The sequence below is a fragment of the Xenopus laevis genome, chromosome 1L, assembly GCF_017654675.1.
Source record: "Xenopus laevis strain J_2021 chromosome 1L, Xenopus_laevis_v10.1, whole genome shotgun sequence".
Classification (NCBI taxonomy): domain Eukaryota; kingdom Metazoa; phylum Chordata; class Amphibia; order Anura; family Pipidae; genus Xenopus; species Xenopus laevis.
Window position 1 is genome coordinate 20,283,525 of NC_054371.1, and position 26,187 is coordinate 20,309,711.

Here is a 26,187-nt window from a genome sequence, read left to right on the forward strand (position 1 = left end):
ATGAGCTGCCATATTGCACGGCACAGCTAAAAGCTCTTTGTAGAAAGCTATACTGTAGTCTGTCCATATTGTCTGACATGCAATATAATATACAGGGGTCATTTATGACTGCAAGTGCACTGGCAGGGCCATTGTTGCCTGAAAAAATCCAATTCAATGAAGATATAAGTGTTGGCATGCACTTCAGAATAGTTGCGTTCCACCCTCTCACCTTCTGTTCTGAATTTCACCCAATTGCACCTATTAAGCTACAAGGCATTCCCCTATACACACCCTTCTAATTGATGGGGCCTATTTTCTCTTTAAAGGGATACTGTCATGGGAAAAAAAAAAAATTTTCTTTTCAAAACGCATCAGCTCCAGCAGAATTTTTTACTGAAATCCATTTTTTAAAAGAGCAAACAGATTTTTTATATTTAATTTTGAAATCTGACATGGGGCTAGACACATCGTCAGTTTCCCAGCTGCCCCCAGTCATGTGACTTGTGCTCTGATAAACTTCACTCACTCTTTACTGCTGTACTGGAAGTTGGACTGATATCACCCCCTCCCTTTCCACCCCAGCAGCCAAACAAAAAAACAATGGGAAGGTAACAAGATAGCAGCTCCCTAACACAAGATAACAGCTACCTGGCAGATCTAAGAACAACACGAAATAGTAAAATCCAGGTCCCACTGAGACACATTCAGTTACATTGAGTAGGAGAAACAACAGCCTGCCAGAAAGCAGTTCCATCCTAAAGTGCTGGCTCTTTCTGAAAGCACATGACCAGGCAAAATGACCTGATATGCACCTACACACCAATATTACAACTAAAATACACTTGCTGGTTCAGGAATGACATTTTATATTGTAGAGTGAATTATTTGCAGTGTAAACAGTGTCATTTAGAAATAAAAACGACATCATAAAAATCATGACAGAATCCCTTTAAGACTGCGGCAAACATCCTGCGAGGATTCTCCTTTAAGAAGGCGCCCACAGGCCGTGGCTGATGCACATGAGATATTGGCATGGCAGAATAATTTGTAAGGCCTTCCCGTGGAGGGGATTAGCATATAAATAGCAGATGCAATGGTGACCATCACAGCTGAGTACATTTAATTTTTACTTTATAAGACGGAATGGGTTTTTAAATGCACAGCCATCAAGCCGGCTGAAAGACAAATGAAGTTTAGAGTTCACGTGCCTGCCCCACCGCCTTCCACTGCCTTTCCTTATTTATTTGCAGCAAAGCAGAGGGAGCGGGATGGACATAAAGATGTTTTGTTGTTGTGGATAGAGCTGGAGATAGCGGAGGAAATTAATTGGGAAGTGTATTTAATAGTAGGAGTTTGCAGCAGCAGCAGCAGCTCCACTTTATCTCATCTAGTTCCGCCGACCGTTCCTGCAAGAATAATTAGTTCAAATCACTTTCTCCAGCGCAGTCAGCTGATGAGATTCTATGTTTTTATGCTTTTTTATGGCCCTGTTTAATTGCCAGTCCCCCAGTCGTTTTTTTAATTTCGCTTAACAAAGTGCACGATCAGTGTCCAAAATGGTTAAATTTATAATTTTTCTAAGCTTGTTTATATGGCGGCTCCACCGCGCTCGTCGCATGAGCCTCACCACCGCACTCCGCCGGGGCTTCTAATTACCATTCTTATATTGGGGATAATCACGCCAATAATAACACTTATTTACTGTGTCAGTGATATTAGCGGCTTGGGGCAATAAAATACGCAAATGCCTTTTCTCCTTTATTGTCTCGTAATATTTACAGTTTTTTTTTTATTTCTCTGTCCAGCTTAAATTTTTTGAGCGTCCGTTTACAGCCTTTAATGTGCAACTTTATTACTGGCTGCGTCTATAGCCGTATGTATAGGATCAATATCATTTGGATCCAAAGGGGAACTATGGCCAAAATTAAAATTTAATATAAGCTTCATCATACTGAAATAAGAAACTTTCTAAATACAGGTATGGGACCTGTAATCTAGAATGCTCGGGACCTGGGGTTTTCCAGATAACGGATCTTTCCCTAATTTGGATCTTCATATCTTAAGTCTACTAAAAAATTATGTAAATATTAAATAAAGCCAATAGGCTGGTTTTGCTTCCAATAAGGATTAATTATTAAGACATGGTAAAAGATTGTTGTAATGCAAAATCTTTAAAATGTTAATACAAGTACGGGACCTGTTATCCAAAATGCTTGGGACCTGGAGTTTTCCAGATATTTCTGTAGTTTGGATCTTCATACCTTAAGTCTACTAAAGAATTATGTAAATATTAAATAAACCCAATAGGCTGTTTTTTGTTTCCAATAAGGATTAAATATATCTTAGTTGGGATCAAGTACAAGTTACTGTTTTATTATTACAGAGAAAAAGGAAATTATTTTTAAAGACATGGATTATTTAAAGGAATTGTTCAGTGTAAAAATAAAAACTGGGTAAATAGTAGGGATGCACCGAATCCAGGATTTTTTCAGCAGGATTCGGATTCGGCCTAATCCTTCTGCCCAGCCGAACCAAATCCGAATCCTAATTTGCATATGCAAATTAGGGGCAGGGAGGGAAATCTCGTGACTACTTGTCACAAAACAAGGAAGTAACAAAATGTTTTCCCATTCCCACCCCTAATTAGCATATGCAAATTAGGTTTCAGATTCGGTTCAGTATTCAGCCGAATCTTTCGCGAAGGATTCGGGTGTTCGGCCGAATCCAAAATAGTGTATTCGGTGCATACCTAGTAAATAGATAGGCTATGCAAAATAAAAAATGTTTCTAATATAGTTAGTTGGCCAAAAATGTAATGTATAAAGGCTGGAGTGACTGGATGTCTAACATAATAGCCAGAACACTACTTCCTGCTTTTCAGCTCTCTTGGTTTACGCTGACTGGTTACCCTGGTTACCAGGCAGTAACCAATCAGAGACTTGAGGGGGGGCCACATGGGTCATATCTGTTGCTTTTGAATCTGAGCTGAATGCTGAGGATCAATTGCAAACTCACTGAACAGTTATGTTCCATGTGGCCCCCCTTCAAGTTGCTGACTAACTCAGAGTTAGAGAGCTGAAAAGCAGGAAGTAGTGTTACATTACTAACTATATTAGAATTTTTTTTTATTTTGCACAGCCTATCTATTTACCCAGTTTTTATTTTCACACTGAACTGTTCCTTTAATTATAATAAAGTCTATAAGAGACAGCCTTTCTGTAATTCGGAACTTTCTGTATAGCGGGTTTCCGGGTAATGGATTCCATACCTGTGCAATCAATTAAATATTCTGTAGTGTTTCTAAAATAATCAAGTTTATGTTCACTATCCCTCCCGCATCTGTTTCTCTTCATTCTGTCTTCATGCAGCAGTTGGGGGTCAGATATTCATTGAAATACTCACAAGACAAGGAAGTAAAAAAAAGTTTTCACCGTCCCACCCCTAATTTGCATATGCAAATTAGAATTCGGATCAGTATTTGGCCAAATCTTTCGCAAAGGGTTCGGTAATTCGGCCGAATCCAAAACAGTGGATTCGGTGCATCCCTAATTTTTAATTGATTATACCTAGAACGTTTCTTATTTCATTATGATGAAGCTTATATTACATTTTCGTTTTCTCAATAGTTTCCCCTTAAAGTCGGCTAAAAATCACTGAAACATTAAATAAACTCAATAGGATTGTTTTGCCACCAATATGGATTGATGCAGCTTAGTTACCATCAAGTCCAATCTACTGTTTTATTATTAAAGGAAATCATTTTTAACAATGATTTGCTTAAAAAGGACTTTATGGGAGATGGGGATAAGGGATCCCTTACCTTGCTTTTTCCATGGTTTATTACTTACTGGGACACCCACCCTTAGGCAGAGAAAACTTTTTTTTTTTTAATTTGAATATAAATAAGAATATATGAATGGATTTAAAACTGATTATTTTCTTTCTTTTCCAAGCACACGTGTTTTTTTTTTTTTCTTCGCAAGCGAAACACGAGTGTGAAGCAGTTTGTAAGTAAGTGTCTAGACACTCTGTCGCTCAGCATTCTTGTTAGTAAATTCCCTTTCTCATGGAAGTGCTGCTTGTTAGCAAGTGAATGGGTGCAGAACGCTCCCTGTCTGGCTCAGCCATTCTATGATAATCTCACGTTTACGCCGATGCCCATCATGGATTCTGCGTGTGCTTATTTATCATCCTGCCATGTAGCGACTCAGTCGAAAAGGAATGTTCTGGGCAAGCCCACAACAGGCACAAGATGTAGTGGGGTTGAACGCTTGTTCGGAAAAAGTTTTGTCTTTTAATTTAAGCTGACAGCGGTGGGGGCCTGAGTAAGTAAAAGAATTTGTCTGAACCCAAAATTTCTAAAAACCACCAAGCGATCGCCCTGTGTAACAGTCGGCAGATGTGAGAGCTGTTTGGGCAAAGCAATGCACCAATGTACTTTTCATAATGAAGAATTATGAATGAAGAATGATGAAGATTTTATAATGAAAGAAGGGAGAATAAAGTCGGGCATACTCTTGTTGGGTGAGGAGATCAAACTATTGATCTTTACCTGGGATTAGAGTCCTGCAGCGTGTCGGATACCCGGTTACCCGCAAAAGCCTGCGGTACACTGCGGGTTGCAGCTAGAAGTTTCAGGAGCGGTTATAGAGGCGGGTCAGCGGTTCTCCAGGTTTGCGGGTCTTTTTTTCTGATCACCCTTACTTCTACTGATGTCAATTCCGGTTTACAATCACAGCACTTCCTGTTTTACTCCTTATTTTCTGATCACGCCTACTTCTAATGATGTAATTTCCGGTTTACAATGACAACACTTCCTGTTTCTTGATGGTCAGTGGGTTGCGGATGGGGTTAAGGATAAGGTACTTGCGGTTCGGGTAGCAGGTTCAAGTGGGTAAGTATGCGGGTTGCTGGTCCGGTTGCGGGTCACGGGTCGGGCTCAGGTTTAACAAATTAGTTCTGCATAGGACTCTACCTGGGATCTTAATAAAGGCTCTAAAGAGATCCATCAGGAGAGGATTGAATCATTGCACCATTGTAGTCCTTGCCTGATGGGAAATTCTTACCTGCCTAATAGATATTTATAAGGCAGGCAAGTCAAGCAAGCAGCTTTTATTGGCATCTGAATTGCCGTCTCCTGAACCCACAAATGTAGACTTTGCAGAATTCGGTCTATGGTAGATAAAGTAGAGTTAGATATCTGCACAACTGGACAGTTAAGCTGGCCATAGATGTTGAGATTTTTAAAAGATCAGATCCTGATCGTGAGACCACAATTTTCTTAGAACGATCGTTCGAATCCCACTAACCGCACGATAATTTCGAAGGATTGGTCGAGCTTCCCTAAAATCGGTCGTTCGTCAAGAAGAATCATCGCGTCTATGGGGAGCTTAAGCAGGACGTGCTGCAGAAAGACTAGGGATGCACTAAATCCACTGTTTTAGGATTCGGTTGAATACCGAACTGAACCCTAATTTGCATATGCAAATTAGAGATGGGAAGGGAAAAAGAGAGCCGCATTCACCGTTTTTGCCATTTCTGCAGTGATCTTACTGGCTTGTCCGGTGTTAATGGAGTGATCATTAGCCATGCATTCTATTGTGGAATGGCCATTTCTGCAGTGATCTTACTGGCTTGTCTGGTGTTTATGCCTTATATCCATTTTATGTAGTGATTATACTGATACGTCTGGGGTTAATATGCTCTTAGGGCTGCGGCTACAAAGTGGGCATGGTCAAAACATTCATTTTGGCCAGGCACAAGGATTCGGCCTAATCCTGGATTCAGTGCATCCCTAAAAAGACACTGCATCTCAACATTGGACATGGGCACATTTTAATACTCCATCTGTGTAATAGAAATTGTACGATTTAAATGTATAATTATTTCCTCTAGCATTACCTTCACAAACCTGTACAAATATGCAGCTTGATGTTTTCTTCTTGTACAAGCCCCACACATTGTTCTATTACAGGTATAGGACCTGTTATCCAGAATACTCGGGGCCTGGGGTATTCCAGATAATGGATCTCTACATAATTTGGATCTTCATACCTTAAGTCTACTAAAAAACCATGTAAATATTAAATAAACCCAATAGGCTGGTTTTGCTTCCAATAAGGATTAATTATATCTTAGTTGGGATCAAGTACAAGCTACTGTTTTATTATTACACAGAAAAGGGAAATCATTTTAAAAAACAATTGGATTATTGGGATAAAATGGAGTCTATGGGAGATGTCCTTTCCATAATTCGGAGCTTTCTGGATAAAGGGTTTCCGGGTAATGGATCCTATACTTGTACCATCACCTTGTCATAGCCCTCTGAGTGGATCAGGGAAATTAGGAGTGTCACCTGTTCTAATAAAGGTCATGGCTACTTCCAAGTGGTTATTAATGGGAAACCCCATACAGAGAAATAGGAGCAGTAGGGCCAGCCCATACCTCCCAACAGTCCTGCTTTTCATGGGACAGTCTCAATTTTCAAAGCACAGGGGTTCCAGATTGTAGTTTGAATTTCCTACATTGCCCAGCTCGTCTTTAGTTTTTCTTGGTCAACTCTCTGCTCCCTGCAACTCGTGGGGGAAAAAAAAAACCAAGACAGAGGTTTGTCCACTGTGGAATGACCATTTCTGCAGTGATCTCACTGGCTTGTCTGGTGTTAATGGAGTGCTTCTAGGCCATGCATTCTATTGTGGAATGGCCATTTCTGCAGTGATCTTACTGGCTTGTCTTGTTTTAATATGCCTTATATACATTTTATGTAGTGATTATACTGACACATCTGGGGTTAATATGCTCTTAGTGGTGTGACTACAAAGTGAGCATGGTCAAAACATTTTTGTGCCTGAGCACAGAGAGAAATGCCGGCATAGTGTAGTCTTCTGTACAATGTATCATCCCGCAGCAATAAACCCTTACATTTGCTTATAGCCTATTCGGAGATTTGCCATAAAACTATGCCGACATAACAACAATGTTATTGAATCCTAAGCCTCTGTTAGAGTAACTAAGCCCTGTGTATTGATACAATCTGGTTGTACGGTATAAATCTATTGTGGTACTGGCACACGCAGCAGTTCTGGGGCATTTCATCTCCCCGCTAATTAGTTGGTTTATAGTCCCTACAGTCGGGGGCACATTTGCATCTGATTGGGGGGATTTGGGGCAACAAAACACCCTGAATCACAGCATGTACCCCCAGTTCTGTGCCTCAGAGGTCAGCTCCAAGGTGCACGGCTTGTGTTTGTGGATTTGCATTCCCTCCTTGAAGCATTAAAGGTACGTAGACTAATCATAATGTTTTTTATGAAAATGACCCCCATATTCAAAGCCTGGCACTATATGTTATGCATTGTAGCTCCCAACTCACATCTACCTTTTTAGGAAATTAAAACCCATAAATTCAGTTTAGTGTTTGATATGCACCGCTGTCGCCCGCAGCCATAACGCCCCCTAAAACCTTGGGTTGCTTTTCACCTTTCATAAATTCCCGGGGAGATTTTTCTTATACAAAAAATAATTTTCAGCTCCGCGGCTCATTGTTATTCAAACTTGATTGATGGTCGTCATTTACCCGGCGAGGAAGTTAAGTGCCGCTGTCATTTCCAAGACTATAATTGGGACGTTTCACAGGTCAGCGATAGTGGCAGGGTTTCCCTTTTGATTAGTGTTAGACTGATAACAAAAATTACAGTTTCCCGTGATTGATGGGCCCCATAGTGTCTAAATGCAGCGGTCATGCATTGTACCTAAACAAAATGAATTTGCATCTGATTATCAGCCTCAGCGTTGATCTTCTGCTTCTTCCTATTAAAGGAGACAAAGATATGAGAGAACCCAACCTTTCAGTCAATCGCTATAAACGTACGTATGTGTCCGCGTTTATTTTCCGTCAAATATCTAAAATAAGACATGTTGTATACATTGTACAACTACACAAACTGCCTGATAATATTCCCTTTACTTGCAAGGGCTACAGTTGTAGAAAGGCAAGATGCCGTCACATTCGGATGAGTGTGGCACGATAGTTATCAGTACTAGTGATGTGCGGGTCGGCCCCAAACCCGCGGGAAGGGCAGGGTTGGGCCGGCTCCTGCACTTAATCTTTGGGTCATGGGAGGGTCCAGGAAGAGCTCTTCTACTGTTCTCCCCATCCACGACCTAGGACTGCCGTCTTCCAGCCCCTAAATTTAGAGACTAGCACTGCCCCCACCCCTTTCATGACGTCAATATGGGGTGGGCACAAGCTATAAATAGAGGGGAAACCGCGGGCCCAGTGTGGATTGGGAGAGGGCGGGTTATGGGTGGGTCGGGAATTTCTTGACCGGCACATCACTAATCAGTACCACTTTGTTCTTAAATGACTGCTAAAGGACTGCAGATTGTTGGAGCCTGAGGTGTGGCACATGGGTAACCCAGGCACAGGTTATAAGGTCTTTGCATTCAGCGAGTCTTAGCGTGGCCGTTGCGGAGCTCTCCCAAACACGTATCCCCCTGTGATTGCTGCTCTCGCAAGATCCGGTCCCTTCTCTACCTCTGAGTAAGTGCCAAGATCACAGGCACGAAACGCGTTAAGTTTGCACCCCACTGCTGTAACTTGAATATGTGTGCTTGAATAAAAGCCGATTTTGATATTACAACATCTCCTTTGCCTGGATCAGCGCTCAGATGCAGGGTAAATGCTTTACAGGTTATAAGGTGTTGGAGAGTCCACCGCTCAGTGGTGGGATAAACCATCACCCTTGGCAGCCCATCCTCTTGCTCCCCCCGGCATGCGCCGATGACTGGTGTGGGGGAAGAGGTTCGCGTTGAAGGGACAGGGACCCAGACTAGGGCTAGGTACAGAGTCGGACTGGGGGCACACTGGGCCTGCAGCCTTAGGGGTCCCCACACCATCCCCCGGGCCACCTAGCCACAACCCCCTCCAGAACTCCCATTAGCCCCTGCACGCCTGCGTGGTTTTCTACGCATTGAGAACTGGGATCAGGGAGGAAGGTAAGTGGCAGTACAGGGAGTGGGTGTGGGCTGGCGAGCCCACCGGGTTTTATCCTGATGTCCCGCTGGCCCAGTCCAACCCTGGCTAGGCAACAGATATGTGCGCGGCACCACTCCATGGCTGCACCCTAGATAAATGCTTCCTCTGCCAACCCCTACTTCTGGCCCTGGCTATGGCGGTAATTCCAAAAATACCCAAAATCTCCCTATTTGACACACAAATCTTTGAAAGGTGTACATTATAAGATATGATGTATTTCTGTAAAATAAAATATGCTCCAAATCAAGGATTCAGTTTGGTACTCAACCAGGATTCTGCCTTTTTCAGTACGATTCGGATTTGGCCGAATCCTTACATTCATGTGACTTTTCGTCACACAAACAAGGAAGTAAAAAATGTTTTAACCGCCAAATTAGAATTCGGCCTAATCTTTCACAAAGTATTCGAGGGTTTAGTCGAATCCCAAAATAGTGTGCAGTAGAACCTCAATTTTACATCACCCTATTTTAAGTTTTCCCGCATTTTACATTATTTAGTGGTCCCACCTATATATTATGCATAATACATGTCCATGATTTTACATTTTCCTGGATTTTACACCATTTTTGTCTGGTCCACTGAAAAATGGAAAATGGGGGTTCTACTGTATTTAGTGCAGCCCTGTTACCTGGTTTCCTGACCTGTAGACTCTCGTGCCTTTATATGGCCATGGAGCTCCTGGTTGTCTTTCAATGTCCTTAATAATCTTCGACAAAGAATTTAGCAAAATCCTGAGTTTGGAACCCTAATTTTAATATGTTAATATTAGCAAAAATGAATCACGGAAAACGGACTGTCTTGTGTTCTAAAGTCACACAAGTTTAGGATTCAGAACCATTTCTGCCAAGCACTTGGATTCGGATGATATGAGATTTGTTGCATCCCTATATTTTACAATGAGCAATGCTTATTGATGTCATCAGTTTAAATCTCAGCTTAGTGACATCACCTGTGTCACATGATTTTGTGTATTAGATCTATTGTATTGTCTGTTTAATAATGTTCCGAAAATCAAATATACCAAAGTCCCAGACCAAGTTCAGTAACGTGTAGGTTCTCTCCAACGCAAAATAAAGTGTTACCGATCGTACCTCAAAAGGAAATGGGGAAACGAAAATATATATATATAGTGCAGCGTTCTTTTTGAACAGATTCACACTTCAGTGCACATGCATACGCACATTATCAGTGCTGCAATATCCACCCAAAATCTAATGTGCAAGTGAATACATTTCAAACATACTTTTACTATAAGTACAATGTGTTCCTAAAAAAGAAATAAAAAAGGAAATACCCACACACCAACTGGCAGTGTGTCTGGTGGTTGAATATACTCACAAACGTTTATATCATATTTTGCTTGTAAATTATGTTGTTGTTCCCAAGATTCCTCCTTTCGACAATAAAGAATAGCATGTGCGGAAGCGTTTTACGATTCTTTAATAGTAAAAAATATTAAACGCACAATGTTCCCTTTATAAAACGAGTTTTAAAACCAAAACCTCTTTTTGAAGTGTGGCTGAGATGTCCGCTGCGTTCCTCAGTCCTTACTGCGCATGTCTGTGTTGCTTTCATCACCGCTGACGCGTTTTGCCGAATAGGCTTCTTCTTTGAGTGATTTGATGGTGTAAAAGTATATTTGAATTTTATTCACTTGCACATTAGATTTTGGGTGGATCTTACAGCACTGATAATGTGTGGATGCATTTGCACTGAAGTGTGAATCTGTTCAAAAAGAACGCTACACTAGATAGATAGATAGATAGATAGATATATTGTTTCCCCATTTCCTTTTGAGGTACGATCGGTAACACTTTTTGGAACTTTAATAATGTTACGTTGTTAGAAGCAATTTTACACTTCCTTGGCCTACAAATGAGTCCATGGCCTGTGGCCTTTATTTCATCATGGAACATCTAACCGACCCAGGAACCTTTATTTTAGAAAAGGGCAGAGGTACCCAAACACGGGGACCAGCCTGAATGGCAGTTTGAAGAAATGATGAGACAAATTGTTATTTGCTGTTTTGGATACTGTAGTGTGTTTATAGAGGGAAGAGATGTCTCTGATAAAATTGACCATAGCAATGACTGTAAAAAATGGCATAATATCTTTGTATTTACAGTTGGGAAGTTTGTTTTATGTGTGTCTGTTGTGTGCAGATGACAGCTAGTGATGATGATGATGATGAAGATGAGTTTGAAGAGGTGCCTGAGAAGGAAGGTTACGAGCCTCACATTCCAGACCACCTTCGGGAAGAGTACGGTGAGTTTGCCCAGCTGTGAAAAGCTTTATCCCTGCATGTTACTGCGGCAGTAAAGTAAATAAACAGCCATTATGAAGTAATAAAGTGATCAGTGGTGTGGGTAATCTCTCTGACTGCTGCGAGGAAGTCATTACAGAGATAGGGAAGCAGCGATTGGCCCTAGATAAACAAATACTTTGTAGGAGAAGAAGAGACGCCTGCTGCCGGCTTATTTCATTCAGTCGTGTAGCCTCGTAGTTTAGAGCCTGCCGCTGTTATGTCGACTACAAAGGAATATTTATAAAAGGGTATTTATTTTCCCCCCGGATGAAAAATATACAGCTTTAAATGCCTTTTGTATTAAATGGGTTTTTGGTGCGCTGTGATCACAGTAAATCTGTTTAATTAAATCCAGTTCTACGGTGAGATGACACCCACACAATTACTTTCTATAGGAGGTCTCGGGGGATATACAAAAGAATAAAACATTATTACGAGGCACCCTACGATAACTGGGAAAAGGAGAAAGCGAGGGGGAAAGAGCGGCACTTTTATAAAAGGAAATAGCATAATATAAGGTAGCCAGAAGGTGATATCTGCATATAGCCGCCCTGCATTATTATTTCATGGAATTGTAACTGGAAAGAATATTTATTTGTACCTCTTGTTGAAGGGTTGCTTGGTTTTAAATTGGTTAATGTTCTTTGTTTGAACTAATCTACTGTATTTGCACACTTGGGCCACGTGTCAGTGTTTAGTGTTCAGGAACCAGAACAAAAGACGTTTTTGTTCATTCAGCCAAAATGCCCTGTGATAAAAGCTGATTGGCTGACTATAGTTGCCCACCTTTGTGTTCATGTTGGCAAGTTCCCTTGAAATTCATTTTGCAAGGTGAGAGAACAGAGAACTGGCAATTGCTTAAAACTTTTTTTTTTGTGTTTAATTGTCCTCAGGATTTCTGTGTCCACCTTACAGGCTGAGCTATATAGGACCAACTTAAAGTCTGAGCTATGTAGGACCACCTTACAGACTGAGCTATGTAGGACCATCTTACAGACTGAGCTATATAGGACCATCTTACAGACTGAGCTATGTAGGACCACCTTATAGGCTGATTTATATAGGACATCCTTACAGACTGAACTATGTGGACCACCTTACAGACTGAGCTATGTAGGACCACCTTATAGGCTGATTTATATAGGACCACCTTACAGACTGAGCTTTGTAGGACTTTTTTTTGTGTTTAATTGTCCTCAGGATTTCTGTGTCCACCTGACAGGCTGAGCTATATAGGACCAACTTACAGTCTGAGCTATGTAGGACCACCTTACAGACTGAGCTATGTAGGACCATCTTACAGACTGAGCTATATTGGACCATCTTACAGACTGAGCTATATAGGACCAACTTACAGACTGAGCTATATAGGACCACTTTATAGGCTGATTTATATAGGACATCCTTACAGACTGAGCTATGTAGGAGCACCTTACAGACTGAGCTATGTAGGACCACCTTATAGGCTGATTTATATAGGACCACCTTACAGACTGAGCTTTGTAGGACTTTCTGCTAAGCTCTATAGAGATTGTAGATCTTCCTAGGTCAAGCTGTATAGGGTGTCTTATCTATGCATGCCCATGTGCCGATGATATAGTTTGGTCCCGTATTTGGTGTGTGTATGTTGGCTGGACAATCCCGGCTGAAATCTTTGTACCGTGAATATTGGTTGACTCAGGGGTTTGAAAATTTGATCGGCCAGTGCATGGTGCATCGGTGGATGAGTAAGTTAAGAGGAGCCACAGCTCTTGTTTAGTTTTTACCGTTATGATGATTTGGTGATTGGGCTGCCTGGTTCCTCAAAGTAACTAATAGCATGTGCCTAGCAGTCATTCCTACCTGAGGTGAGATCATTGGCTGATCACTGTTCTGCCGCTTGTAACATACTTTCTCAGTCACTTACTTCCAAGTTTCTTTTCTCATAGAAAAAAAAAAACAAATTTACATGGATTCAGGCCTGGATTTGGCAATCTGTCTGTTCTGGCAAATGCCAGAGGGGCTGCTTTAAGATGCCATAGAAAGTCATTATTTAGTGGGCTGGTGGGGGACTGTTTGGACCTCTGTGTACCTGAAATGCCAGGGCCCATTTTGACTCCAAGTCCAGACCTGCATGGATTCCTTGTAAATGGTGGAGTAGGGTGAAAAGTGTGGGTTTGGGGGATATTTATTTCTAAATTACACTGTTTTCACTGCAAATAATTCACTCTACAATATAAAATTTCATTCCTGAACAAGTGTATTTTTTTAGTTGTAATATTGGTGTGTAGGTGCATCTCAAGTCAATTTGCCTGGTCATGTGATTTTAGAAAGAACCAGCACTTTAGGATGGAACTGCTTTCTGGCAGGCTGTTGTTTCTCCTACTCGATGTAACTGAATGTGTCTCAGTGGGACATGGATTTTACTATTGAGTGCTGTTCTTAGATCTACCAGGCAGCTGTTATCTTGTGTTAGGGAGCTGCTATCTAGTTACTTTCCCATTGTTCTGTTGTTAGGCTGCTGGGGGGAAGGGTAGGGGGTGATATCACTCCAGTACACCAGTAAAGAGTGATTTAAATTTATCAGAGCACAGGTCACATGACTGGGGGCAGCTGGGAAAACTGACAATATGTCGAGCCCCATGTCAGATTTCAACATTAAATATAAAAAAATCTGTTTGCTCTTTTGAGAAACGGATTTCAATGCAGAATTCTGCTGGAGCAGCACTATTAGTTGATGTGTTTTGAAGAAAAAAAAAAATCCCATGACAGTATCCCTTACGATATCCCTATGATATTGTTGAAATGTCTAGATGACAGGAATTTAAACTGTATGCTTTCAGGGCCCCCCTTGTGGGACATTTGATCAGATCCTTTTATCTCATAGCAAATATTGACTCATATGTAAAAATATAGTTGCAGCAATCACTACCAAGGATGAGCATTCACCTTCATATTCATCTTTGTCAACCTTTAGACTCCCCTTTACTTTGGGCAAGAGTTAGGGAAGCAAATTCCCAGGCGCCCCTTTCAGTCTTACATAGCCCATATTTCATTGTCTTGTTCTTATTGCATCACCTTCCCCACCACTCGTGTGCACGGCTCTTGGAGAACTCCTCAAGCTGCGGATGTTTGACTTGCACTCTAGAGATTAAATCAGACGAGTGGATTAAACACATCGCAAGATAAAGTACAGTATGAAAGGTTGTGATCTATAGAAATGGAAATATGAAACTGTAGGCACAGCACTTCCCTCTGTTACAGATAGTGTTTGAGTGACAAACCTGAACAGACGTTATCTTTATAATGGACCTTTGACTGCTTAATTCTACATTAGATCCACATAACATCGGCTGCAATAGAAATGACTTGCTTATTTAGTATGACCAGGTATGAAGGGCTACTTAAATTCTTTAATGCAGCTGTGCCTGCTCCAAATGATGTTAATCTTTTTTAAAAATAGTTATCGTAATCAAAAGCTGCCCATTCACATACTGTTTTTATGATTCCGATGAGTATCCACGTACAACAAATACTGGTTGGTTCATCTGTTGATGCATTATGTTGGCCAGTGCATTGGCAGATGGTGGAGATGCAGGTCTCTTAAACCTCCATCTGAATGGGCCGTTGGCCTAAGAAAAGAGAACAAATTAAAGGTGGCCATACTTGTATCCATCCATTAGTCACATGCAATAGTCAGTTGGATACCGTACAACAAGGGTCCCCAATCGCCTGGCCGCAGCCAGTCTTCAACTGGGCCGCCGAGCCTAGGGGACAATTAACGTGGTGCACCCGAATTGAATTGGACGCCATGACTCCTCCCGAAACCCATCCCCCTGACTCCCTCCCCTGGACCACTGATCCCCCGGCCAAAAAAGGTTGGGGACCCCTGCCGTACAAGAACGGCGAATGTGTGACTACGTCTGCATTAGTGATGGGAGAGCCGGCCCAAAACCCATGGGACCTGTGGGTTGACGGGTTCGGCCCAGCTGCTGCATCAAGCCTCCAGGGCGGGTTCCGGGTTGAGCAGTCCCTCCGCTCTCCCCGCCCCTGACTTAACACTTCTGTGTCCATTTATAGTCGTGCTCTTGCCCCAGACCTTTCGTGACATCAGTGCGGGGTGGGCCCTATAACTGTAATGATCTACTGTAGTTATTTAAAGATGTTCGCAGGAGCTTGCCATCTTGGATCTTGTTATGCCATATTTTGAGTGTCAATGACACTGCACATGCTTGGTGTTCTCTGAGCTGCTAGTGAGAAGCCAAGTTTAGGAGTCAAGAAAACTTTGTTAGGGACTAACAATGCTATAGTGATGTGAACAGTGAGTTTCAGATGGGATCTGTGAGCACTGCGGTTGGAATATGCTGTTATAATACATAAGAGCCATGCATATCCTGTAAATGATATCCTTAAAGGGATACTGTCATGGGAAAAAACAATATTTTCAAAATGAATTGGTTAATAGTGCTGTTCCAGCAGAATTTTGAGCTGAAATCCATTTCTCAAAAGAGCAAACAGTTTTTTTATATTCAGTTTTGAAATCTGACATGGGGCTAGACATTTTGTCAATTTCCCAGCTGCCCCAAGTCATGTGACTTGTGCTCTGATAAACTTCAATCACTCTTTACTGCTGTACTGCAAGTTGGAGTGATATCACCCCCTCCCTTTACCCCCCCCAGCACCCAAACAAAAGAACAATGGGAAGGTAACCAGATAACAGCTCCCTAACACAAGATAACAGCTGCCTGGTAGATCTAAGAACAACACTCAATAGTAAAAACCCATGTCCCACTGAGACACATTCAGTTACATTGAGAAGGAAGAACAGCAGCCTGCCAGAAAGCATTTCTCTCCTAAAGTGAAGGCACAAGTCACATGACTGGGGGCAGCTGGGAAATTAACAATATGTCTAGCCCCATGTCAGATTTCAAAATTGAATATAGAAAAATCTGTTTGCTCTTTTGAGAAATGGATTTCAGTGCAGAATTCTGCTGGAATAGCACTATTAACTGATGTGTTTTGAAAAAACATGTTTTCCCGATGACAGGATCCCTTTAAAAAACGCAGCCTAGTGATGTCATTGGTTATAATCGGAGCTTAGTGATGTTGTTTATGTCACATGACTCACTGAAATGTGTGTATTATAATAAATAAAGTAGCCCCTGCTGCAAAATATGAAGATACTAGAAGTCACCTCTGAGTTCCATGACCTGTATAAAAACACTTGGCTGGACTCCTTGTTAAATAATATCCTTATATTTTACAAGCTGGGGTCCTTTATTCACTATATAAATACAGCTAAATCTCAGCCATAGTAAGGACAGGACTTCTGCTCCCCATACAAATGCAATATTGACTAAAGTAAATCTCTTTTCCAATCATTATTAAGCAGAAGATATTTTCCAAGCTCCAATATAAACATTTTTCATTTTAGCGATTCTAGCGAGCCTTTAAACTATCCATTGCACTTTCCTCTTTTTAGTATTTAATGCTGGGTATAAGCAGTACCATTTGATAAACCTCCCGTTACCATTAATTGAAAAGTGAACTAAAATCCAGCGTTAATCAGCGAGAGCGGAGAGGTGCGCACATTCGTTTTTGTACAATACAGGGCCTGAGAAGTGATTATTTTAGCCATGTAATTAGAGGGGTATAAAACATGATTAAAACAAACAAGTAATTGGATTTTGAAGAAGCGAAGTTACGGAGGCACTGATTAAGGATGTTGTTTACACAGCCCCAGCGACTAATAGACTCATAAATTCATCACTTGAAAGTATTTTACTGAACCCCCCACATATCTTCGACCATCGTCTGAGCACCACTGGGCATTGGAATTATTATATTCTGTACAAGCAAGGGCTGCCTTCATCCTTGAACCACGTTTTATTCAACTGAAAATGTGAATGTTCTCAGCTACGGATTCCATATTTGTAACTGCATTTCTCATGGATGAGAGGCAGAGAAGCATCTCAGAACACACAGTACTTACCTGTGGAAGGTCTCATCTTGGCTGAGGTATTCTCTACCAAAATAAAGACCTTTTGTATGAAAAACAGAAATGTGTCAGTGCATTATACTCTTCTAAACATAGAAGGATTGTGCTTAAAAATGTAGTGTTTCAGGCTGATTTTTTAAATATTTCTGTAAAAACCCTACTAGTCCCGCCCATCAGTTCCAGTTGTTGCTGCCTCCTTTCCCAGGCTGCGCAGGGAAGCCGGCGGCACTCAGCACACTACACTGTAGAATAGAAACCAATAAGCAGCTAGGCTGACTGATAGGGAACTGAAGCCTGTATTTGCTTGTGTGATTGCAGGGCTGTGATTGGCTGTCCCCCTCCTACTGTACTTTTTGCAGAACCGTTAGGACACACCCACCCTTCATTTGAAAAACTGACAGGGACAGTAGCAGATCTATAGGGAGCTCCAATAAAGGGGCTCTTTTTAAAGCAAATATCAATTTTTAGTCTAATGTGAGATCAGCACCATATATGATTCATAACTGCCTACAAGTCTGTTTTTTTTTTTTAGTTATCTTATATGTCTCCTTTAAGGCTACAGTTGAATTAGGGCATGGTCTGTCTAAATCATAGGAATATCAGCAGGCAAGATCCAGTTGCCAACTGTTTGGCCCATGTATTGGCCTCATGATGTGTCTTTATAGACCCTCCATTGAGATCTTATCTTTGGCCCAGGGGGCCATATGATCAGATCAACCTGTGGGTGGCCCAACCTTGCCAGACGACTGTATCTATTCAGGCATGACCAGCCTAAAGTTATTACCCCCCCCCCCGCGCATTTGAGCACAACTATACAGAAGCACCATTGCCTCATTGTGTAAATCTGCCACATGTAAAAACACAATTAATGCCGAACCGATGAGAACTCATAACAAAGTTAAGAAATAATTACTCCAAAATAGTTTTACAATATGTCATTTGGGGGGTTATTTATCTAAGGTTGAATTTTAGAGTTTTTTTATACCTCGAATGGTTTCTAATTTAAGAAAAAACACAATTCTGCGAGTTCGAGTTGAGAAACCCGTAAACTCGTATTGATCAAATTGTCGATTGGAATCGATAGAATTGATCGAATTTTTGGGAAAAAAAACTCAAACATCATGCAGGCGATTAACAACTTCAAATTGTTCAAAGGACCTCTGCCATTGACTCCTACATGACCTCGACAGGTTTTAGATGGTGTATTTTCGCTATTTCCCGTGTCAGGTTATAATAAATCTCGAAAAATGTCTGGGTTTTTTTTTTTCTTTTCAAAAACCAGTAAATAACCTTGAAAAATTAGAATTTTCATGGAAAACACAACTCAAACCTTAATAAATAACCCCCTTGATGTAAAGAGGATACATTTGGTAACTTTGAAATGCAGAGAAGTTAAGGTGGCCATAGACAAAACAATTACGATCTTTTTTGGAAAAGATGTTTCCAAGAAAGATCGTTCATTTCAATACACACGTGTAGAGCTGAATCGTCAGATATACAGATAGAAACAATAGAATTCTACCTCTATCTGACGATTCAGCACTAACAATGGCCGATGTTTGGGTGCCTTTAAAGGCACCCAATCAAAATTTTCTGTCCAGCCCGATCGACCGATATCCAAGTCTTCTGCCGATATTGGTCGGCTCTTTTCCCACCATACACGCACCGAATATATCACGAAATTTTGTTTTGTACAATATTATAGGTGCGTCTATGCCCACCTTTAGAGTGATAGCTAGCTGGACTTTTTGAAGGGAAATTTAAGAATGAGAGTATCATTCTCAAGTCTGAATTAGTAGCATGCTTCAGACTAATTAGAAGAGTGTAGTATTAGACACCATTCTCTACATAAAGAGTAAATCTGTTACGGCTGCCTAATGGACTGCTTGGATGCTGCACATAGGCACCTCCAGATTCCAGAAGAGATGTGTTTTTCATTCCGGAGCAGGAAACCTGCAAACCTAGATTAAGCATCTGATCTGTAAAAACTAATTAGAGCAAATAGACTTGAGGTGTAATATTCCTTTTTTGCCTCTCCGTGTCACGGTATAATGGTGGAGAAGACATATTTAGAATTTAGCGTAAGCTTACACAGCTGGTAAGAATAAGCCCGCTCCATAGTCTCCTTTTATCTCCTTTCACTTCATTTTCACGGAGGAGCTTTTATCTCCCATTTTAATCCCACCATTTCTGTCAGGACATAATCTCTTTCTCAAATTTACATTTTAATTACCAGGCCAGCTGTTGTGGCTAAAATCAATAATGTCAGCATTCAGTGGCCTATCTTCCCCGGCCGAGAGCCCTGCCTCTCTATTTCCCTGCATCGATTGATTCCCTCAACGCTCTCCGTTTTATTGCTTCCAGCAAATAGGTGCCATTTGGTCATTTAAGGCATTAAAGACAAGAAATCCCTTTGACCGTGTTATGATTAACGTTGAACATTAAAAATAATCTCTTTATAGAATTTACTCATTACTTGGTATCCTTCCTCAGGACCCAAACGCACCCCTAGCACGCCCAAGTAATGATGGAAATACTAGCACAAAGAAGTCTAGGGATTTTTTGTTGTTCTTTCTCTTATTTTTGTGTGTGGTGCAAGCTTTCTGTCCCACAGTGGGGTGATCTTCACGAAACAAGTAGTGACGCATAGCAACCAATCATAGTTTTACTTGCATCAAGCCAATAGCACGTCATGTTTCGGCATCGGTGAATGTCAGTGGAGAAACGCTATTTAGATCGAAACCACTTGTCAGCACTTATGGCAGACAATGATAGGCAAAAAAATTAGAATTTTCAGACTCAAAACCTTCAACAGGCAGAAAAAATTGGATTCTGTTCATCTAAATGGCACAGCAAGGAATCGGGTGTTTCTTCATTGGCTGAGAAATGATAAGCTCCCCAATGGCATCTGTCTAAACACGGTTAAAGTAGTAAAATAACTCCCATTCACAAATTTTGATATTAAATTATTATTAAAGGGGTGGTTCACTTTTAAGTTAACTTTTGTTTAACGTAAAGGACCAATTCAATTGGTCTTCATTATTTTTTTTTAGTTTTTGAATTATTTGCCTTTTTCCGTCTGACTCTTTCCAGCTTTGAAATGAGGGTCACTGACCCATCTATAAATCAAATGGTCTGTAAAGCTACTGATGTATTGTTATTGGTACTTTTTATAATCTACATCATACTAAAAGTTAAACAACCCCTTTATATAAAATAACAAAAGCCTCACTTCAGTTTGTCAGATATTCTTCAGATTAGTGATCCGGCATTATGAATGCAATTTTGCTCATTACAAACGTCAAATTTAGAAAAGTGGATTTAAATAGGTGGAAAAACATTTTGGCATAGGCTGGCATAAAAATTAAGCTGGTGTTTAGATGTTAATTGAAGTTTTTTTTAAAGTTTTTTGGTATAAACAAAGAATTTACATTCGTTTTCTTTAAAGGGATACTGTCATGGGAAAAATGTTTTTTTTTTTTTTCAAAATGAATCAGTTAATAGTGCTGCTCCAGCAGAATTCTGCACTGAAATCCATTTCTCAAAAGAGTAAACAGATTTTTTTATATTCAATTTTGAAATCTGACATGGGGCTAGACATATTGTCAATTTCCCAGCTGCCCCAAGTCATGTGACTTGTGCTCTGATAAACTTCAATCACTCTTTACTGCTGTACTGCAAGTTGGAGTGATATCTACCCCTCCCTTTTCTCCCCCAGCAGCCAAACAAAAGAACAATGGGAAAGTAACCAGATAACAGCTCCCTAACACAAGATAACAACTGCCTGGTAGATCTAAGAACAACACTCAATAGTAAAAACCCATGTCTCACTAAGACACATTCAGTTACATTGAGAAGGAAAAACAGCAGCCTGCCAGAAAGCATTTCTCTCCTAAAGTGCAGGCACAAGTCACATGACCAGGGGCAGCTGGGAAATTGACAATATGTCTAGCCCCATGTCAGATTTGAAAATTGAATATAAAAAAAATCTGTTTGCTCTTTTGAGAAATGGATTTCAGTGCAGAATTCTGCTGGATCAGCACTATTAACGGATTCATTTTGAAAAAAAAAATTTCCCATGACAGTATCCCTTTAATGATGATACTGGTGAGGTCAAGGTGTAATCATCCACAGAGCAGTGGCAGTGGCAGGGTTGCCATCTTTTCTAGAAAAAATATATTTGTATTTTTTTTTCCATATTAATAATATTGGCATCAAGCAATATTTTTGCCAGTGGGGTGGAAACCCTAGTGGCAATGGATTTCAAAGGTTTTTGGAAAGATTTACAAAGGAGCTAAGTCTCAATCTTGCACGGGGCCTCCAAAGTCTTTTTCATTGGCTCTAACGTCATGTGAAATGAGCCTTTTCTGACCTTCTTCTAACAGAGCATCAACTAAAAATACTTGTTCATGTTCTTGGGAATACAGGGATATGGGAGATAGCTCATAGTACAAGTTGATCCAGGGACTGGTCCCATTGCATCTTGGAGTCAGGAAGGAATTTTTCCCCCTCTGAGGCAAATTGGAGAGACTTCAGATGGGTTTTTTTTTTTTTGCCTTCCTCTGGATCAAGTAGCAGTTAGGCAGATTAAAATGGAGTTAAAAGGTTGAACTTGATGGACTTTTGTCTTTTTTTCAACCTAACTTACTATACTAGTGATGGGTTTATCTGCTGTAAGTAGCCACCATGAAGTAAAGTCTCTTCTCTTTATTAACAGGACTAGAGCCGTCGACTTCTAAACGGCCCATGAAGAAAACAGAAGTAAAAAAACCTCAAGTTCCTCCACTCAGGAAGAGGAATGACAACGAGTTGGACCCCACTTGTGCCACTGCCACACTCAAAACCATAAAAGAAAAAACTGCAAAAGCCTTACCTGAAAGCTCCAGGTACAGTTTGAGTTTCGTATTGTTTCTTCTTTAGAGCACAAATTAACATTTTGCCTCAAAAAGAATTCAATATAATATTTGCTGCTTTTTATACGTCTGTTTGGTCTTCCAAACAAAAACATTATTTTGTGTCTTAAAGGAGGAGGAAATTCTTCTTGCATTTGCCTAAAACCCCGGACCGGTGCTCCTATCAGCAGAAAACTGCACCGGCCCGAAGTTATATCAGTGAGCACCATGGAGCGATCTTCTTCAGACTTCTTCTTCTTTCTTCAAATTTCCCGGGGCAGACGCATGCCTAGTTGAACCAAATAGGCGACTTTTTAGCTAAAGTTCGGCTTTTCACTCTACTGTTCATGCGCAGCCGTGCGAAGAAAGAGGAAGCCGGAAGAAGACTGCTCCGTGTTCTCACTGGAATAACCCAGTTTTCTGCTGATAGGAGCACCGGCCTGGGGTTTCAGGTAAGTAAATGCAATCACTTGGGGATGCCTAATTTTTGTCACCCCCAAGTGCAAGAAGACTTTCCTTCTCCTTTAAAATACAGTTCTAAATGTGTTTATTGAAAGCAATCGCCTATAGACTCATTCTCTTCCCTTTTCTGCAGGGATTCGGGAGAGCCCAACAGTAAGTGCCCCAAACAGGAGACAGACTTATCCCAAGCACCTGCCGTACCTTTTGGCTTGGATCTGCATTACTGGGGCGAGGAACAGCCCACAGCTGGCAAAATACTTAAGTGAGTAAAATGTTTTTCTTGCTAATAAGAGGGATTAGAGACATGAGCAGCATAACCGTTCCCAGCTCTTGCATCAGTGGAAAGCTGGGAAGTGTTACCCTCTATGAACTTTGCACTTAGTTCAGCTGAGAACATGTCTGACTCAGGCAAGGGGACTGGATTTGGGGTCCAGATGTCTAGATTTTATAGTTCCCCTTTAATAGTGGCAAGGAAAAGACAAGGTCACATCAATAATCACCGCTGCTATTAATTCTTATGAACTCTTGGTGGACAAAGATTATTTTGAGTCCTGGGAGGGACTTGAGAAATGTTATCCTGCTGCCACAAATGCAGATATTCAAGGATGAATGTCTTGTGCACAGTTAAGCTCTCATAATTAATTTCATGGACATTCCAGGCTTATTTCCATTTAAAACAAGACTCTTGCAGTGCTCTTACATTGAAACCATGGATCAGCCCCAGCTGTAATGGTATTAAATAGTATTAGTATTAAACAGTAAATGAAATGTAAATAATAGTATCCCTGTGCAGCCGCTCAGTATGAATGGATCTAGGTAGTGATTGGGTGGCCCACAGCAATATCCACTTATGCAAAGTCTTTTATTTGTCATTCCTTTCTCATGATCTGAACCTGTCGCAGACTTAACCCCGCAATGGTATGAAATCTTTTCAGCCGTTATGTGTAAATCGTTTCCTCAACACCATTCATATCCTTTCCAAGTGTGTTTGTATTCTCCAATCCTATAAAATGCTATTAATGCACACGGAGAGGCCAGTTAGCTAATTATAGGGCTTATCAAATCATTTGTTCACCAGAACTTATTTAGGGCTGCAAATGTCAAAGCCTGGGAATTCTTGAGCAGGTGAGGTATTTGTGACTATGGCTTCCAGTAATCAGAGAGCAAATTATCACTGGTAGGTTGTTATTATCATTATTATTAATAACATGTATTTATAAAGCGCCAGCAGCACTGTATAATAAATGCATTTATATATTGCACTAGGGATGCACCAAATCCACTATTTGGGATTCGGCCGAATCCTTCATGAAAGATTCAGCCGAATACTGAACCGAACCCGAATCCTATTTTGCATATGCAAATTAGAGGCAGGAAATGAAAAAGAATGTTTTACTTCCTTGTTTTAAAACGAAAAGTGACGTGATTTCCCTTCCCACACCTAATTTACATATTAGGATTCAGTTCGGCCAGACGCAAGGATTCGGCCGAATCTGAATCCTACTGGAAAAGGCCGAATCCTGGATCCTGATGCATCCCTAAATTGAACATACAGAATTACAAGAGGGGAAGAGGGCCCTGTCCAAAAGAGCTTACACTCTAAAAGAAGAGGGGGTTGGGATCAGTGCACAGTAATAGAGATGTGTCGGTAATTGTCATCTTTAACAGATTATTTACAGGAATCTTTAAAGTTTGATAACGAAGAATACTCAAATGTAGGGATGCACCGAATCCACTATTTTGGATTCGGCCGAACCCCCAAATACTTAGAAAGATTTGGCCGAATACCGAACCGAATCCAAATCCTAATTTGCATATGCAAATTAGGGGTGGGAAGGGGAAACGTTTTTTATTTCTTTGTTTAGTGATAAAAGTCACACACTTTCCCTCCCCGCCCCTAATATGCATATGCAAATTAGGATTCGGATTCGGTTCGGCTGGGTAGAAGTATTCGGTCAAATCTGAATCCTGCTGAAAAAGGCCGAATCCTGGATACGGTGCATCCCTACTCAAATGTCTAATTTGTGTTTTTATAATTTGCATCCATGCATCCTAGGGAAAAAAGAGGCTTTTCAGGTTCAACCGAAAACATATAACTATATACACATGGACTCCACATAGGGAAGATTGCCCTAGTGGGACATAGGGGTCCCCAACGTTTTTAACCAATGAGCCACATTCAAATATAAAGAGAGTTGGGGAGCAACACAAGCGTGAAACATATTCCTGGGTGGTGCAAAATAAGGGCTGTGATTGGCTATTGGTAGCCCCTATGTGGAGTAGCAGACTACAGGAGACTCTTATTTTTAGTGTACCTGGTTATTATTCAACTTGAGTTTGCCTTCAAACCAAAAATTAAAAAATAAGCTCCTGCTTTGAGGCCACTGGAAGCAACATCTAAGGGGTTGGTGAGAAACATGTTGCTCATGAGCCACTGGTTGGGGATCACTGTCTAGTGCCTGCACATCGGGCCCCACAGAGCAGCAGTTGTCGCAGGTAAGGTAGGGCAAGATGGCAACAGTAACATAAGTTGGCAACTGCAGCACAAGATAGTGACCATTGCACAATCGTTTTTGGAATAGACAGAAAATTCAAATAGGAAGAGACCCACTACATGTGAAGTAGTAGCCCAAGTGTTTATAATTTAAAAACACTTTATTAGCACATACATTAGCCTAACAGGTTTTGTGCCTGAATATGCACTTATTCATAGGCTTTTTTTTTATAAACATTTGGACTACTGCTTTTTTTTTCTGTCTGTTCCAAAAACCATTGGTAACCCTTCAACTGGGGGTTTTCCCTGTGAAGAGGCCACCTGATAACTTTTTTCTTCTTTATTCTGATCTATGATTTTTGTTCAAAGAACAAGAGCCAAACACCATTGTTTATTTGTTGGCCATTGCGCAACATAACACTTTGTATCCGTGTTGCCCATCCTGCAGCCCAGCAGCTGTTGCTAAAGTCCCAATGCAGCTTGAAATGCCTGATATATGTAATTCCCTCTTTGGATAGGACTCCAGCCCACCTGCATTGCTCACACATTCCTCCCCAGCATCAAAGAAACCCCTATCTCCCTTGGCCTGAGATTATACATTATTTCTAGACTTGTAATGAGATAATCATATTAGAGGAGGTTCCTGCTGGGAACAGAACCCAACAACAGTGGATTCTTATGTAAGCCTGAAACTGCACCTTCATAAAAGCAGAGGAAAATGCCCATACGCCTCTCTTTACATAAAAGCAAAGCCAATGTAAAACGAAGGTATGGTGGGCCTTTAATCTAGCGCCAATGGACAGAAAGCCTCCGTCACTTGCCTGGAAGTTGTCCGAAGTCGAGCGTTTTAATTTACAGCCGAGTTATTCAAGTCACAGGTGAAATCAAAAGCATATTTCATGGCCTGTCTGCCTCTTGCTGTACTGCATTGCTTTTATGCTCTGCCATAAAACAGAGGGCATACCTCTGAACCACACAGCTTATTACTAGAGATATGCCAAACTAACGAAAGATAATTTACTTCCACACAGTCATAGG

At 40.9% G+C, this 26,187-nt stretch overlaps 1 protein-coding gene across 2 annotated transcripts in view; it reads left to right on the forward strand.

Annotated features, from left to right (window-relative positions):
• Window positions 1-26,187, forward strand: part of uvssa.L (UV stimulated scaffold protein A L homeolog) — a 50,481-nt gene that overhangs the window by 15,917 nt on the left and 8,377 nt on the right. For both annotated transcript variants that reach the window (XM_018227904.2, XM_018227911.2), the window contains exons 8-10: window positions 11,182-11,284; window positions 22,019-22,187; window positions 22,789-22,917. In XM_018227904.2, the coding sequence (XP_018083393.1) occupies window positions 11,182-11,284; window positions 22,019-22,187; window positions 22,789-22,917 (401 nt within the window). The remainder of the gene's footprint in view (window positions 1-11,181; window positions 11,285-22,018; window positions 22,188-22,788; window positions 22,918-26,187) is intronic.